General features: G+C 43.0%; 1 protein-coding gene across 6 annotated transcripts in view; it reads left to right on the forward strand.

The window, feature by feature from the left end:
• The window catches only part of LOC137432458 (DCN1-like protein 1), a 70,398-nt gene that overhangs the window by 51,406 nt on the left and 2,510 nt on the right, over positions 1–16,482 (forward strand). For all 6 annotated transcript variants that reach the window (XM_078783230.1, XM_078783229.1, XM_078783233.1 and 3 more), the window contains exons 4-7: positions 10,320–10,450; positions 10,574–10,656; positions 11,372–11,468; positions 16,349–16,482. The exon at positions 16,349–16,482 is cut by the window's right edge and continues 2,510 nt beyond it. In XM_078783230.1, the coding sequence (XP_078639356.1) occupies positions 10,320–10,450; positions 10,574–10,656; positions 11,372–11,468; positions 16,349–16,428 (391 nt within the window). In that variant the 3' untranslated portion in view covers positions 16,429–16,482. The remainder of the gene's footprint in view (positions 1–10,319; positions 10,451–10,573; positions 10,657–11,371; positions 11,469–16,348) is intronic.

Below are 16,482 nucleotides of genomic sequence, written 5' to 3' on the forward strand. Positions count from 1 at the left end.
TCAGTGACAAAAATCTCGATTTAATCTATTTTCAATTCAGACTGCAACAAAACAAAATGTGAAAAAAGCCAGTGTGAATACTTTCTGAAGGCACTGTATTCCTCATCCACTCATAAGCCATGGTACCTATCAGCTTCTTTTAGTTGATTTTTATCATTATTTTCTAAAATTAATTGGTGGAATTTGAGTGTTTTTCTTCTGCCTAACCATTAATTTAATGTTTGTCTTTGTTTCATTTTATTTTTATTTTATCTTTTTCGGTTTTTTTGGGGGGGTTTTTTTGGTTTATGCTTTTTGCCACGACCATATCTTTAGGATTAGATACTGTTATTTTGATTTCTGAAGCAAAGCAGAAACTCTATTTCCCATAAATCAGTAAATAATGGGGCTGCCAAGTAGGCCAATAGCGCACTCACCTCTAAGCTGTCTAGCCTGGGTTTGAATTTTGTCCCAAATACAAATTGATGTGTGTGTGTGTGTGATCACAGGCAGGGCGATTCATTAATACGTGTGCCGTCCCCTCGTATGGACGCTAAGTGGTCGTCCCGTTTGCCTGCATTAGTTGGTGGACATTCAAGATCCTACTGTGTTCTCCGAAGAGTAGGCGAGCTACTGCCGACACCACGACCAAATTGTAAATTCCTGCCCCAACCAATTACATCAGTGGCACACTCTAGCCCTCAGCCAATGATGCTACCACCACAGTCTTGTGCTGCATATTGGAAAAAAAAAGAGTAAATAATGAGGCTTCTTGCAAGTAATTCTGATATCTGAATCGAGTAGCAAGAATCACGACTCCTGTAATTTTTATTTATTTATTTATTATTGCAAAGTGGTGTGGGAAACTTGAAATCAGTAAGTAATGAGGTAGTTATCAAATAATTTTATGATCATCTCAACCAGGACCAGGAGAATTGAATTCACGCCACTGATTTGTTTTATGGCCATTTTGATTCCCTCACATTCTTCGCTGGCGATTTCCGTATTCAAACAGCATTTATTGATGACTGTAGCACACAGCATGTAGGAATTGATGAGCACATGGACTCCACCGTTTAAACCTCAGCTTTTCTGCAACCTCCGAGGCCTCATCTTTTGCCTGCATCTCTTCTCGTATTGTGATGCATCCATGCATTCTTGCCCACCTGCCCGCTTCCTCTTTCCTCATTTGACCCCCTGGTGTTTCACTCTTCCATGGCCCTCAACACCTGTAATTAAAAACAAAGAAAAGAGTAAATTTTGCAATTTTTCGAGCATCTTGTGCAAATAGTTGAATAACATGGTACTGGGCGAGTTGAATATGTAAATGGATGTAGAGTACCTACATAAAGAGAGTAGCGACAACTTCCGCATTGACGCCATTTTGTTTCACTCGCCAGCGCGCGGTGCGAGCGCTTGCCGCACCGCCAGTGAACTCATATCTACATGGTCCAAACCTTGGCTGTATGGCAAAGTCGTCCCCCCACCCCCTGGGATTCATCAAAGTGAACCTGCAGAAAAGAAGATACATTTTGTAAATTTAATGTACACTCTGGTGCTGGGTAATGGTACCAACAAATATCACTGCATTTGTCACTCCTCTTCAAATCACGAGCTCAGGAGAATATTGAAGTTGAACTTCTGATATGGAAGAGCTACATCAAGCTCAACAACGGCTTCAAGTTCAATAAATGGCACATGAATTACTGTAATACTGTAGCAAAAGACATCAGATTAGGAGGAAAACTGTTTTGATCATTGCTTTGCCTTTTTACTCTTTACTCAGAGTGAAGAGTGACTCTGCTTAGATTTACATTTTTTTTTGGCAGGTTTTCAACTTAGTTGTAATTGGTAATGCAAGTCAGCCTCGGCTGCAAAAGTTACAAAGACAAAAGCAATTTGAATAAAAATATAAATAAAGGAAATAATTCTCGATGTCTGTCGACAAATTAATTTGTACTTAATTGTTGTCATACCAGTATGTTGATGAAACCTTGATTATTTTCTGTCATTTCATGACATGTCATGGACAAAAAATATTATTCAATCATGGAACAAGTGCATTAGCAACAAGACGGTTCTAGTGGGGGTTTCATAATATTGAAATAAGTATTTGCAAATAATAATTTGGTGGCTGGACATTCTGAGGTAAGGACGTCTTACCGTTACGCATGTTCAAAATGTATAACTTTTGTCAGTTGTTTTGTAAATTGAAAATTGTCTGACCGTTTTGTTATTTATGGCCAACAGGGGCCGACTATTGTGGTCCACCTGTTGGGCATAGGTGCCACGTTACCGTGGTCCGTGAGCAAGGCCCTTGGCCCCTCCCAACAAAGGGGTCATGCCCCAAAGCATTGGGGTCCATGGTGGTGCTCGGCCACAAACAAGTGGTCCATAAGGTGGTGCCCCAAGTTCGTTTGCTCGAGAAAAGTAAAATTCTTAGTCGAGGCAATGGTAGATCACATATTGTCATGGCAAAATCATTTTATGACTGAGGGTAATATGATTACAAATAGGGTTTTTGGAAATAATGTACTATTATATCGAGTATGTCTTGAGTTTTATAAGCAAAATGAAGAGAAAAAAAAAAAAGATAGTCTTCTTGGTAAATAATTAAATAATACAAATACACACAAATACACACATATACACATACACACATATACACACACACACATATATATGCACACATACACACACGTACACATATACACCCACACACATATACACATACACACACATATACACACACACACACACACCCCTGGAACTGTATGCAGATTCCGCTCTTGTTCTGCGACGCTGCGTCATCGCGTTTTTCATGGCGTCATACGATTAAGCTCCTCCCTTTTCGTGCGAACCGATACATACGCCAATATTAATACATGGGACCGATATCACCACTGCTTACCTCGCACAAACACGATGACGAAGTTGGTTTCCATCCCACTCTGCTCACTTTGTTCTCCCATACTTTCCGTCTTTGTGGATTTGCAGGGAACCGATACATCTTGTACCCATCTCCGATTTATTGCTGCATCCAAAGGCGCAACATCCCGTCATTTTGTCAGATTTTTTGATCACCAAACTTTCAGTGCTAATTCGTTTTAAGCTGCGTAAGGCGTTGATTGATACGCGATCGCGTGTGAAACAAAATGGCACCTGGAGTCACGTGACCCTAAATTTCTCGTCCCCCTATGTCGCTACACTTTATGTAGGTACTCTAAATGGATGGTAATTAAAGCTTATACAGTATCATTATGCAATGTTCCTTTTTTGTTAAACGTTATGCAAAGCTTATAAAGTTTGTACATTGAACCAAGGTTTTTTTTTTTTTTGTTTCCACATAATTGGTATGCAGATTATTTTTGTCCTCCATCGCACCGCGGAGCGAAAGGGGGACTATGGTTTTCCCCTCTGTCCGTGCGGGGGGGGGGGGGGGGGGCGTGCGTGCGTGCGTAAGTGAAGGGCCGCATTCGAATTTGGTGTGTGGGTGCAACCCACGTCAAAATCCAAGATGGCCGCCGCCATGTATGTCTGACGCCATGTATGCCTGAACCTTGTGAGCGTAATCTCTTGAAAAATAAGCGAACTACTAACTTCTAATCTGGTGTGTGGGTGTGTCTAGACATAAGGAAGAACGCTATTGAAAATTGGGTCGCCACGTCAAAATCCAAGATGGCCGCCACCATATATATGTCTGAACCTTGTGAGCGAAATATCTTGAAAAATAAGCGAACTACTAACTTCTAATCTGGTGTGTGGGTGTATCTACGCATAAGGGAGAACGCTATTGAAAATTGGGTCGCCACGTCAAAATCCAAGATGGCCGCCTTGCGTCTTCCACTTTGTCAATTCGCATCACTTCACCGACGGGGGACCTAGGCATAACGCTCGTTTTATTAATGATAAAAGGTTCATCCAGGAGCTTGTACATCAGTCACACATGAGACGAGCATATGTTGGAGATATTGATGAACTTTCACATGAATCCTAAAGACATTTAGAGACGATGGACAAATCAACACTAAGTTTTGTTTGTATTTGACTTTTCTGTCTGTCTGCTTGTATTTGACTGTCATTGGCTGTGTTTATAACGAGCCTGTCATTTGTTCATCATAAAAGTTCCGTTGCATGGTACTTTGGTGTACAATGCTGCCATTAGAGCCATCAAAGCCTGCAATCGTATTGCCAACTTGTGGTTGTTTGTCCATGCTCTGTCCTCTAAATGCTGAGCAATAAACAAGCGTCACGTTCCATTTTTAGGTCATATCTCGATTCTCGAAGAGATCAACTTATAAAATTGGTCGTGATGTCTCTGTCTGTCTCTCTGTCTGTCTGTCCGTCCATCCGTTAACGTTTTGCTATTCCTCCCTTTTCACCTTGCTGATTGTCTTGTATTCATATGTTTAAGTTTCAGAACAATATCCCGCACAATCCCTCGTGCTTCGATTTCGACCATGGGGGCTCAGTGGTGGGGGTTAACCCCTAAACGTTGGATCCCTGCTCGTCCCTTATTTACCAACCAACCTCTCTGAAACCCAAAAACATCCTTTCTACTCTGGTCTGCACAATCCCTCAGGCTTCGATATTTTTTTCATTTGTTTATTTTATTTTTTATTTTAGATCATGGGGATTTTACCCCCATGATCAGGTTACCCCCTGAAACTTCAGATCCCTACTCCTCATTTTTACCAACCGATTGCTTTGAAACCCGATACAGCCCTTGGGTCATTCCATGTCAAATCATCAAAGAATCTGGCGTCATCTCTCAGATTTTTGTAAAACTTTGGGAACCAATTGGGACCCATGAAAAACAGCTAGAACTCAAATATTTTTGCTAACAGCCTCTTAATTAGTGAGATACAGGTTAACGAACTTTGGACTAATTAGCACGATGTCGCGAATTCAAATGGCCATATCTCTAAAAGTATAACACCTAGAGAGCTGGTTTTGATGTCATTTTAAAGGTATTTTCATGCCCTATAAATTTGTCTGGGCAACATTTTCCTACCTCCAATCACAAAAAAGTTATCACAAAATATAAACTTCAATCGTGAATCCAAAAAAAATGTATCCTTCAAATTTCCTCAAATTCATCCCAGATGTACCTTATGATGTCAAGAAGCTTCCACATAAGTTTTGTGATGGGCACTCCAATAGTTTCTGAGATATGAGCAATAATGTACATGTACGTATGGCATATAGGTTCGAAAATCAGCATTTGTAATGTATTATACAATCATTCTAACCTAGCCATGACAGGGAACACAGGGAACAACCATCAATTGCTTTGAAGTATCATATACTTTCATTTTCAACTGGGTCTGAGGGGAATTCTCATCTGGGGAATTCCAACTGGGATTTCCCATGTGGGTAATTCGAGGTGATGCAACTTTCACAGTCTAAGATCCCCAGGGAAAGTCCAAGTTGGCTTAGTGTAATGCTTAGGCCTGCCACCAACAGAAATTGGCAGTTCACTTCTGAAGGAGCTGCAGAAAAATGACGACTGCCAAGGAAAAGTTCATCTTGAAGCAGAAATCCTGCTGCAATCCCTTTGGAGCTCATGAAAAACCAAAGTCGTCTGGCTTGAGAGCTGTTAGCCAAAAAGCCATAGCCGCTCATCCAAGCCTCAAACTGCAAAGTGCACAGAAAATCTGTACCCAGTGTCGTAAGAAACTGGCAAAAAGACAACCAGGTGTGGTAGAGACTCAGAGTGAAATACCATTACCAGTGACCAGCAGCGCTATTAGCAGTAGTGAGGACAATGATGGTGGAGGTGAATCACCAATACCAGGCAGTTCAGGGGAGTTTGAATTTCATTCTCCTGAAATGGAACTGAATACACTGAATGAGTCTTTGGGATTGATTGGAGAATCACCTATTCCAAAAAAGAGACTTGCTGCAGATAAATATGTGAAATCCAAAACCAAGAAAATCGGTGACACTGGTTAGTGAACCTAAGTCAGGTTAGTGAACACTGTGTACTTGAACTCACTTATTGATTGTATAATACATTACAAATGCTGATTTTCGAACCTATATGCCATACGTACATGTACATTATTGCTCATATCTCAGAAACTATTGGAGTGCCCATCACAAAATTTATGTGGAAGCTTCTTGACATCATAAGGTACCTCTGGGATGAATTTGAGGAAATTTGAAGGATACATTTTTTGGGGATTCACAATTGAAGTTTATATTTTGTGATAACTTTTTTGTGGTTGGAGGTAGGAAAATGTTGCCCAGACAAATTCATAGGGCATGAAAATACCTTTAAAATGACACCAAAACCAGCTCTCTAGGTGTTATACTTTTAGAGATATGGCCATTTGAATTCGCGACGTCGCGCTAATTAGTCCAAAGTTCGTTAGTCTGTATCTCACTAATTAAGAGGCTGTTAGCAAAAACATTTGAGTTCTTGCCGTTTTTCATGGGTCCCAATTGGTTCCCAAAGTTTTACAAAAATCTGAGAGATGACGGCAGATTCTTTGATGATTTGACATGGAATGGCTGCCTTCTACTTGATGGTCCACAGGAATGCTTGGTCTTAGATTTTTTTGATTTTTTTTTTCCAATTTCGTATCGAGGAGGCTCCCAGGGAGATCCCCCAAAATCCGCAGAGGTCTGAACTATAACGTCGAGATTACCATCAGGTCAATTGGGTCTTTATTACTCTTTGGTATGACTCGGCCAGGATTCGAACCACCAACCTCCCAGACTCAGAGTGGATGCTCTAACCATTATAGTCCAGGAGCCCAGAAGGTTTATTCAAGTGAAAAGCGCCAGAACGTTTGACCTCATGGGCTGATGGGGTCATCCACCGACATCACAAAAATGCATTGCTGCCGGGTCTGACCCGTGGCTTTCCCCCCCGAAATCACTCAATTGGTGCCGCCATTACCGAAAAGCCTATTTTGCTCAATATCTGGAGAACTATGCATGATATCACGAATAAGGTGTCTATACCTATGTTTACATGGTCAATCATTACACTGACACCCGCATTATTGCTAGAAAATGTATAGTTTTCCAGGTAAATGTGTAGCCCACCCGCTCATTAAGCGACGCCATTAACTTGACGTCCTCTTGGCATTGCAAGTCTTTATCACTTTCATCACTCATCACTGCCCTCACCCCAAGCATTATCTGACTCTTCCTCATCTACTGAATTATCTTCCACGCCATCCCCGTCATCCTCATGTGGGCCTGTGAGGGACTCTGGAACTGAACTTCCTGGATACCAGTCTGGTTCAAAGCACTTTTGGGACGACTTCCATCCATAGTCTGTTGGACTCGCCCCACCAGTTGGATCTGTCTGATCAGCTCTTCCAGATTCTTGCCACATGGTGTGCCCTTTTCATATGATTACCAAGAGTCTTGGCACACGGGGGAAGAGAGGCACAGTTTATCTTCTTTATTCTGGCAAAGGGGCTCCTTTTCGTCACCACCACCCATTCGCATGAATGCCTTGTATCTGGCTTCATTAATGTCAGAGGTTTTGAAGCCATACAGCATGCAGATAAAGGATGTAACAGCTTTGACGTCTACCTCCTCAGCTGTTAGAGATCGTAATGCCATCACATGAGCTGCATCTGACTCAATCCGCTGGAAGGGCTTCACTTTGCCCTTTCTGTAGAAACACGATGTGAAATCACACCCAGTCAAGGCATGAAGGCCGATTAATGCTTCAGTGATACCAGTCTGTTTCTTCTCAAGAATGGCAGCTAGTTTAGTGACATCAATGTACCTTCGGTGGTTGCCAGATCCATAGTCCATGATGATGTTGATCCCTTCCGACCTTCCAGAAAGCCCAAGCAGAATGATGAAGATGTCCGTATCAGTGGACCTTACTAGAATGTTACCAGTGGAAATGTTGTTTGCGTGAAAGGCAATGAGTGTCAGCTTCTTCATGTCGACATTGGAGGTGATTCGGCTCCTCTATTTGCAGCACATCATCCTCGTTGTTCTTCATCTCCATACACACACACCACCATGTGAAACATAGTGTTTTTCTTCTAAGAATTGAACCATACTGGAGCTTCTTCCGTTCCTCCATTACAAACCGGGCAAACTCTTCCTTGAATGATCCACTTTTGAGTAACTGTGCCACTCTGTCGCTGAGCCTGGTCAAGTCCAGTAATGATGAATGATTGAGGAGTAGTTGAACGATGCAGGTTTGGCTCGGTATCTTTGATTGATGGTGACTGGTACTTGTCGAGCACTAAATGAATTTGCTCCCCACGATACAAACATACTTTTGCCAAAAGATCCTTTGCTGCTTCCTTTGCAATAAGATCTTCCCCTAGTCCAATGATCCTAGTATCACACTTTTTCTTAGCAGCAAGAAGGATTGCGTTGCTCCCGTCTGTGGTCAAACATTGGCTAAGGGGTTCATTTTTCTACAACTTCCTCCTCCGCTTCTGTCCACAAAAAATACATTCCTGTCCAAGGACGCCTCTCGTGCTGGTAGAAGGATGATCGGAACTTGAATGAGTGGTCTTCTGAGGTGCTTCGGATGGTTCTGTGCTTGGAGGTGCTCCTCTCTTAACAGCACAGAATCGACTGAGGCAAACTGAGTGGTAATATTTGCCTTTTGGGCCCTCAGCTGTTCTGATCTCTTCCGAGGTGTTCGAAAACTTGTCACTTTGAAGTGCCTTTCGCCGTCTAGCAGAATTTCTGGCTGTTTCCCAGTTGCTGGAATTGAAACACTTCAGGGCACGTTTATTTTCTCCTCTTTCTTTGCAAATTATACAAACGGGGGCGTTATTTGCCATGATCTGTAAATAACAAAAAGAGACAGAGACCAATGCATTATTTGCCACATTGTAATAAAAGACAGAGATGGTACGACTCCAGTAGGCAACTTTCAGGGTGAACTCCACATTTTCAAGCACTAGAGTTGGCATTGTAATATTTCACCATAAAAACATGGGTATAGACACCTTATTTGTGATATTATAATGCATTGTTTATCAGATATTAATGAAAATGGGTTTTTCTACAATGGCGTTGCTAACTGAGTGGGTGAACTAAACATTTACACGGTAAACTATACATTTTCTAGCAATAATGTGGGTGTCAGTATAATGATTGACCATGTAAACATAGGTATAGACACCTTATTCGTGATATTATCATGCATCGTTCTCCAGATATTGAGCAAAATAGGTTTTTCGGTAATGGCGTCACTAATTGAGTGATTTCCGGGGGGAAAGCCCCGGGTCAGACCCGGCAGCAATGCATTTTTGTGACGTCGGTGGATGACGCCATTAGCCCATGAGGTCAAACATTCCGGTGCCTTTCACTTGAATAAACCTCCTGGGCTCCTGGACTATTATTATGAGTCTCGTAACTGGGCGTTAATTTTTTTTAAATTTTTTTAGATATATTTTTTGTCCGTTCTACAGAATTGCGATGTTTATAATTATATGCTATCAAATGGCAGTTAATAACGTTGCCATCAGCTCAATTGGGGCTATTTATTACTCTTTGGTATGACTCGGCCGGTTACCAAACTCGGCCTTTGGCATGACAATATGCAGCACAAGGCATGGTGGCAGTTAATAACATTAGTTGCTGCTATGGTTTTGCTTCAATTAATCAAATAACCCTAACTGAGTGAAGTAGCCATGGCAAAACTTCAGCAATGAGGACATCTTCAATCCGGTTTGATTTGTTTGTTTTACAAAACACTTTTTGTGGGATCTCAAATCTTCATTCAATACTTGTTCATATTTGAAAACTGGAACGGCACTCGGTAGAGTGCATACTTCTGCCAGGCTAAACTATTTGTTTTGTATTTCGCTGCTAGGCTGGATCTGCATCTGGACCATTCATCCTTGTCACTCATGAAAATGTAATTTGCTTGTTCTTGTCACCTACCCAACTCGTCCAACAAGTTTTGTCATCATCTGCCCACAACTTCTTGAAATATAATGCTATATATTGTTTTTGGCCCCATCTTTCAATGGTGAAGAATTGCTTTAAAAAAAATTTAAATTCTTTTATTCGGATTTGGATCTTCAACAAAATCGAATCGATTCATCCTTGTCACGCATACAACTTGTCCACCAAATTTCATCCGAATCCACCATAACTTTGATATCACGCTCAGACAAACAGGGGTGAAAACGTAACTAACCTCCACCCACCTTCATTGGTGAAGGTAAGTGCGGAAGGATGAAACCTGCGACTTGTATGTTCAACTAACAAGCTTCCCTTTTGATTGGTTAATTTTATTTTTGCTCCTTGAATGGTAGTATGGTGTAAAAACGAGGTGGTGTAAAACTCCACATTGTACATTAATCTATTCCCTTTGTGAACTCCTCTTGCAGATGTGACAGCGTGGAAAAATTAAAGATGATTCTGCCGCGCTTGGAACAGGAATTACGTGACGCAATAAAGTTTAAGGATTTTTACCAATTCACTTTCAACTTTGCCAAGAACCCTGGCCAGAAAAGTTTGGGTGAGTTTGGCAGTTTGTTAAATCGATTTCCTTCAATCGTGGTGGACACAAATGTAAAATAATCAAGATGCTCGAGCATTTAAAAACTGTAACCAACCTGCTGCCGCCCGGCTGTTGTTTCAGATCTGGACATGGCAGTTGCGTACTGGAACCTGGTTCTGGCAGGAAGGTTTAAATTTCTTGATCTCTGGAACAAATTCTTATTGGTGAGATTCATCTAAACATGATCATGAAATTATTTTGTCATCCAAATTTTTTTTTTTTTATTGAGCATTTGTTGGACTTGTCCAATTATATGCGCACGTTATATTTTATTTTTTACAAGTTCATTTGTGGTATTGTATTGTGTGTTTTGTATTTGATACGTTGTTTAAGGGTGGCCCATCCATCGAATGGACCTTAAATTTGGTGGCGCATCTACTAGTATTAGTTGGTGAACTTTAAAGATCTCATGGTGTCCTTTGCAACAAGTAGATGAGCTATACCAACACTTTGTTCAAATTTAAAATTCTTGCCTCAGTTGCACATCCTACGTTGGCGTGGTGACACATCCATCCATGATTGTAACCCTAGCCAAGCGACTGTTTTGGCAGAAACATTGCTCTGTTGTCCCCACGTCAAAACTGAGGCCTGAGCATTATTAAAGTGCAGGTCGCTCTTCTCCATTTTAATATTTTCTGAAGGATGAACGCTGACTTCCACTTTCAGATTGCAATCTGGCAAACGAGCTGGCACAGATTTGATTTTGGTGGTGCTGTACAGCTTTTGGAAAGTGGATATTTTATCAAACGTGGTTGATGCTCGTGGCACGTTGCTGCTAAATGCAAGCCATGCCTTGAAGAACACAATTCCACAGTCGCTCTGGCAGTGATCGTATGCAGTAAATGGCATTAAAAGGAATTATTTTCTTTTTTTTTCCAGGAGCATCACAAGCGTGCCATCTCTCGCGACACCTGGAACCTGCTGCTTGATTTCAGTAATATGATTGCGGACGACATGTCGAACTATGATGAGGAAGGTTAGCTTTAAGTTCCTTCCTTGTACTGTGAACGTGGCAGATTCTACTTGTATTGGAGAACCACTTCTGTGTCGACGAATCACAATCTTTTCTTTGTTCCTTAACAATGGTGGTTTAGAAGTTGGTTTCACACCCATTCAACATGGCTTCAGCTGACAGACCTTCATGGCAAATTACAATTACCTATATATTGCAGACACAAAATAGCAAAACTTTTCAACAAACCCCCACCTTCTATTCCCTTCCTTTCATGGCTTTTCCCAACCTCCTTTCTTTTCCAAATTTTCTTTATCCCCTAGCCTGCCCATTCCATCTCCTACATCACCTCCCATCCCTCCTCTCTTCATATTCCTGTCAGGAAGCGACTTCGTGTTACCAGGCAATGTCGGTCGGATACCTTTGCTAGTCTATACTATAAAAGGCGCTATGCGTTTGTCTGTCAGTCACCCATTGATTGGACGGTTAGCCTAACTCCACCCACAATTGCAACCTGAAAAATCATATGGCTGACATATTGGTGCTTACTGCTATGCAAAGGTAAAGACGTCTTCTGAGCTGTAATATTCGCAATCGCCATACCTTCCCTACAAGTTCTTCCCTTCAGTGTAAAACGACAGGTAATACGAAACATCGCCAAGAGACTTTTAAAATATTTTTTAGCAAATGAAGAATTTCCCCCCCCCCCCCCCCTAGTACTCAGAACTGCTGCTCAGCTCAATTCAGAGATGGTAGATAGAGCTGAACAGTTAAAATTTTGGAATTCGGCTCGGTTGAGAGATTCTTGAGCTTATCGCATGTTAGTTGTAAAATGTTTGCTGATCTCTTCCGGTAATATTATTTCAACTGTTCAATTGAGCTTACAAACAGTTTCAACTGCTGAAAAAGGCATGCGTTTGTGGCGTGGGGGGTGGGGGAGGGGGGGGGGGTGGGGAAAAGTTGAGCTGATAGGCATCAGTCCTTGTGATGGTAGGCCTCGGCGATCGAGGCAGCGGTCTGTTGTCTACACACCGCTCAATTAACTGGTGATGAATAATAAAAACCCGTGATTGGTTTCTGTGAAGTCAGTTATAGCATGATCGGGGAGAGAAAAGCGTTAATTAAATATTCCACCGTTTTGATGTGGGGATGACTGTTGGCTTTTGTGGGTGAGGAGGGGAGGACAGAGTTGGGGTTGGTAGGGGAGCAAAGATGACAGGTTGGGCATGGGGTGAGGACTTTTGGTGAGGACTTTTGGGGAGCAAAGATGACAGGTTGGGCATGGGGTGAGGACTTTGGTGGTAGGGAGGTGGGGGTGGTTGGAGTTGTAGGTGGGGAGGAGGGATTTACACATTAGGGTTGGGAGGGTGAGGGCTTGGGGTTTGGGAAGAGAGGGAGTTGAGGGATTTAAGTCACTTTTTTATATTGCGTGTATTTTATTTGAGGCCCTGCTCGTAATACTGTAAACCACTGGGTCTCGGTATACTCTAACACTGGGTGCGGCGCTACCAGATACCCATTTACATCGAGAATTTGTCGGCCCAAACCCTGCAACCTTTATTACCCTTGCCTGAGGAGAGGGTATTGTATTTGAGGCTTTGTCCGCACAGAATAAATATGATTTTCTCTGCAACCATTGGTCCGATTGACAAATTTTCACCATAGGTGCAACTCAACCTGTAATTTTTTTTAATGATAATTTTGACAAGTACAAAACTTCAGCCGATCAAGATTAAATTTCTTGAGCATTATCTCGGGATAAATTGGTGGAGAAAAAAAATGATGATGTCATCGGTCATGTGGTTCGACCGCCATATTTGTTTTAACACAAAAGCCTTAACCACTGAAAACACATCCTAGCGAGGGTCTGCAATCTGATTGCTCTTTCTAGTTGTTTTTTTTGTAACGCATAAAAACTTTCTGGGTACACCCCAAGTACAACCATAAATTTCAACTCCTCCAGAGGTTTTGGAATGCATATAAGTCATGCATGCCAAATTGTATATATACTCTACTGTATTATGATTATCTCAATGACTGGCCTTGCATCAACATGACATATATATATATATATATATATATATATATAAAACACTGTGTGTGTGTGTGTGTGTGTGTGTGTGTGTGTGTGTGTGTGTGTGTGTGTGTGTGTGTGTGTGTGTGTGTGTGTGTGTGTGTGTGTGTGTGTGTGTGTGTGTGTGTGTGTGTGTGTGTGTGTGTGTGTGTGTGTAATGTTACCGATAGACTCCTAAACGGAGAGGCTCACGTACTTGATATTTGGCACAGACATGGCCATTGAGCCTGGTAAGAAAATGGCCGACCTAAAAATTGATTTCATAATATTTTTAAACCATATTTTTACCTCAGCGCATTTCAGCGAGGAATATTATGCACGGAATCTGACCGGTCGCAGAGCAGCGCGCTGATTCGCTCAGAGCGATCACGTGATGTTCCTTGCCGCCATTAACTCAGTTACGCGTTCGCACGTATTTCAGAGCGAAAAGCAATTGCCTTTTTTCACATTTCAGCGACGAACAATGCCATTCACACCACAGAGGTTTTTTTCCCTTTCATCTTTAGATCTATATTTTTTGCCATAACGTAGTGCATTATGGCTCTCTCGAGCTCGAGTTAGCCAATCACCTGGGAGCATGAGGCCATGTTGGCCACGCCCACGACAGGACGCAGAGTTGCAATCGATCGCTCAGAGCGATCACGTGATGTTCCTTGCCGCGCGATTGCGTTTTTTTCACATTTCAGCGAGGAACATTGCCATTCACACCACATAGGTTTTTTTTTCTTTCATCTTTAGATCCATTTTTTTTTTCAGCGAGGAATATTATACACGGAATCTGAATCGGTGGCAGAGCAGCACGCTGATTCGACGATTTGCGTGCCCTCCCCCCTCCCCCTCCCCCCTCCCCCTCCTCCCCTCCCCCTCCCCCCCTCCCCCTCCCCCTCACCCCTCTTCTCCCTCACATTTATACGCCGGGTTGCCGGGTTGCCGGGTACTTCCCCCCCTCTCTTCCCCCCCCCCTCTTCTTCCCTCCCCCTCTCCCCCTCCCCCTCCCCCCGCCCCCTTCCCCCGCCCCTCCCCCCCGCCCCCTCCCCCTCCCCCCGCCCCCCGCCCCTCCCCCTCCTCCCTCCTCTCCCCTCCCCTCCCCCCTCCCACCTTTCCTCCCCTTTCCTCCCCTCCCCCCTTCTCCTCCCCTCCCCCTCTTCTCTCCTCCCCCTCCTCTTCTCTCCTCCCCCTCCTCTTCTCCCCTCCCCCTCCTCTTCTCCCCTCCCCCCCCCTCCTCCCCTCCTCCCCGTTCCCCTCCCCCACCCGGCAATGCCGGGTACTTCTGCTAGTATGCTATACACATAATGCAAATGTTGCTTCATGACTGCTTAACCATGTGACCTTGTTTTTTTTTTTTGTGGACATTTGCCCGCCACACCAAATTATTGTCTGGTATGTTTTTGCAGTACCTTGTGCATGAACAGTGCATGTTCTTGGCTTTCTGGTATACCTGGTATCTACTGTGCATTGTGGTATACCTGCTGTACTTTGTTATAATTATTGGTTGTACTAGTATTGAGTTTTCTAAAAAAAAAAAAAAAAAAAAAAAAAAAATATATATATATATCATATATATATATATACTAGCAGAAGTACCCGGCATTGCCGGGCGGGGGAAGGGAGGGGGAAAGGGGAGGGGAGGGGAACGGGGGGGGGTGGGGAGAAGAGGGGGGGAGGGGAGGGGAGAGGGGGCGTGGGAGGGGAGGGGGAAGGAAAGGGGAGGGGAGGACGGAAGCTCTGACGCTCGGAAGCTCGGAGGACGGGGGCTTCTGCTTCTGCTGCTAATCCCTCCCCCTCCTCCCTCGCACAAATTACACCGTGAAGGCCCAATGGCCATGTCTATGCCACAAATCAGGTACGTGAGCGAGTCGGGCGCACTGAATTGAAAATATATAGAACGCTCATACTCAGTGAAAAAGTGAAGCCAACTGGCGGCGGGGATGGAACATCACGTGATCGCTCTGAGCGAATCAGCACGCTGCTCTGCCACCGGTCAGAATCCGTGTATAATATTCCTCGCTGAAAAAAAATGTATGTGAAACATGCTACTATCTATGCTAAATCATGCTAAATGCTAATCATGCTAAAATCTATGCTACTTGCTGTGAGTTTATGGCGGCAAGGAACATCACGTGATCACGTCACGAACATCATTCGTGATCACGTCATCACGTGATCGTCATCAATGAGCGCGAATGAGCGAATCAGCGCGCTGCTCTGCCACCGATTCAGATTCCGTGCATAATATTCCTCGCTGAAAAAAATATGGATCTAAAGATGAAAGAAAAAAAAACCTATGTGGTGTGAATGGCAATGTTCCTCGCTGAAATGTGAAAAAACGCAATCGCTTTTCGCTCTGAAATACGTGCGAACGCGTAACTGAGTTAATGGCGGCAAGGAACATCACGTGATCGCTCTGAGCGAATCAGCGCGCTGCTCTGCCACCGGTCAGATTCCGTGCATAATATTCCTCGCTGAAATGCACTGAGGTAAAAATATGGTAAAAAAATATTATGAAATTTTTTTTTTAGGTCGGCCATGTTCTTCCCAGGCTCAATGGCCATGTCTGTGCCAAATATCAAGTACGTGAGCCTCTCTGTTTAGGAGTCTATCGGTAACAATACACACACACACACACACACACACACACACACACAAACTGTGTTATATATATATATATATATATATATATATATATATATAGATATCCATTTTTTTATTTTTATGAAATGCAACACCCAAAGTATTTTACTGATGATATGCACGATTTATGAAACTCTGCTTTTAGTTGAGCCAGTCAAACTTTTCAGTGTGTCTGATTGAGACGTACCTGTGCTGGCAGGTGCGTGGCCCGTGCTCATTGACGACTTTGTGGAGTATGCGCGACCATGCCTTTGCAAACCTCGGCGCACCATCTTCTGAAAGACTCCAGGACATTCATTTCATTTTACTTGTTTTTAGACCTGACACATGGCA

Source organism: Myxine glutinosa, chromosome 8 (genome assembly GCF_964187855.1).
Source record: "Myxine glutinosa chromosome 8, kmMyxGlut1.1, whole genome shotgun sequence".
NCBI classification, from domain to species: domain Eukaryota; kingdom Metazoa; phylum Chordata; class Myxini; order Myxiniformes; family Myxinidae; genus Myxine; species Myxine glutinosa.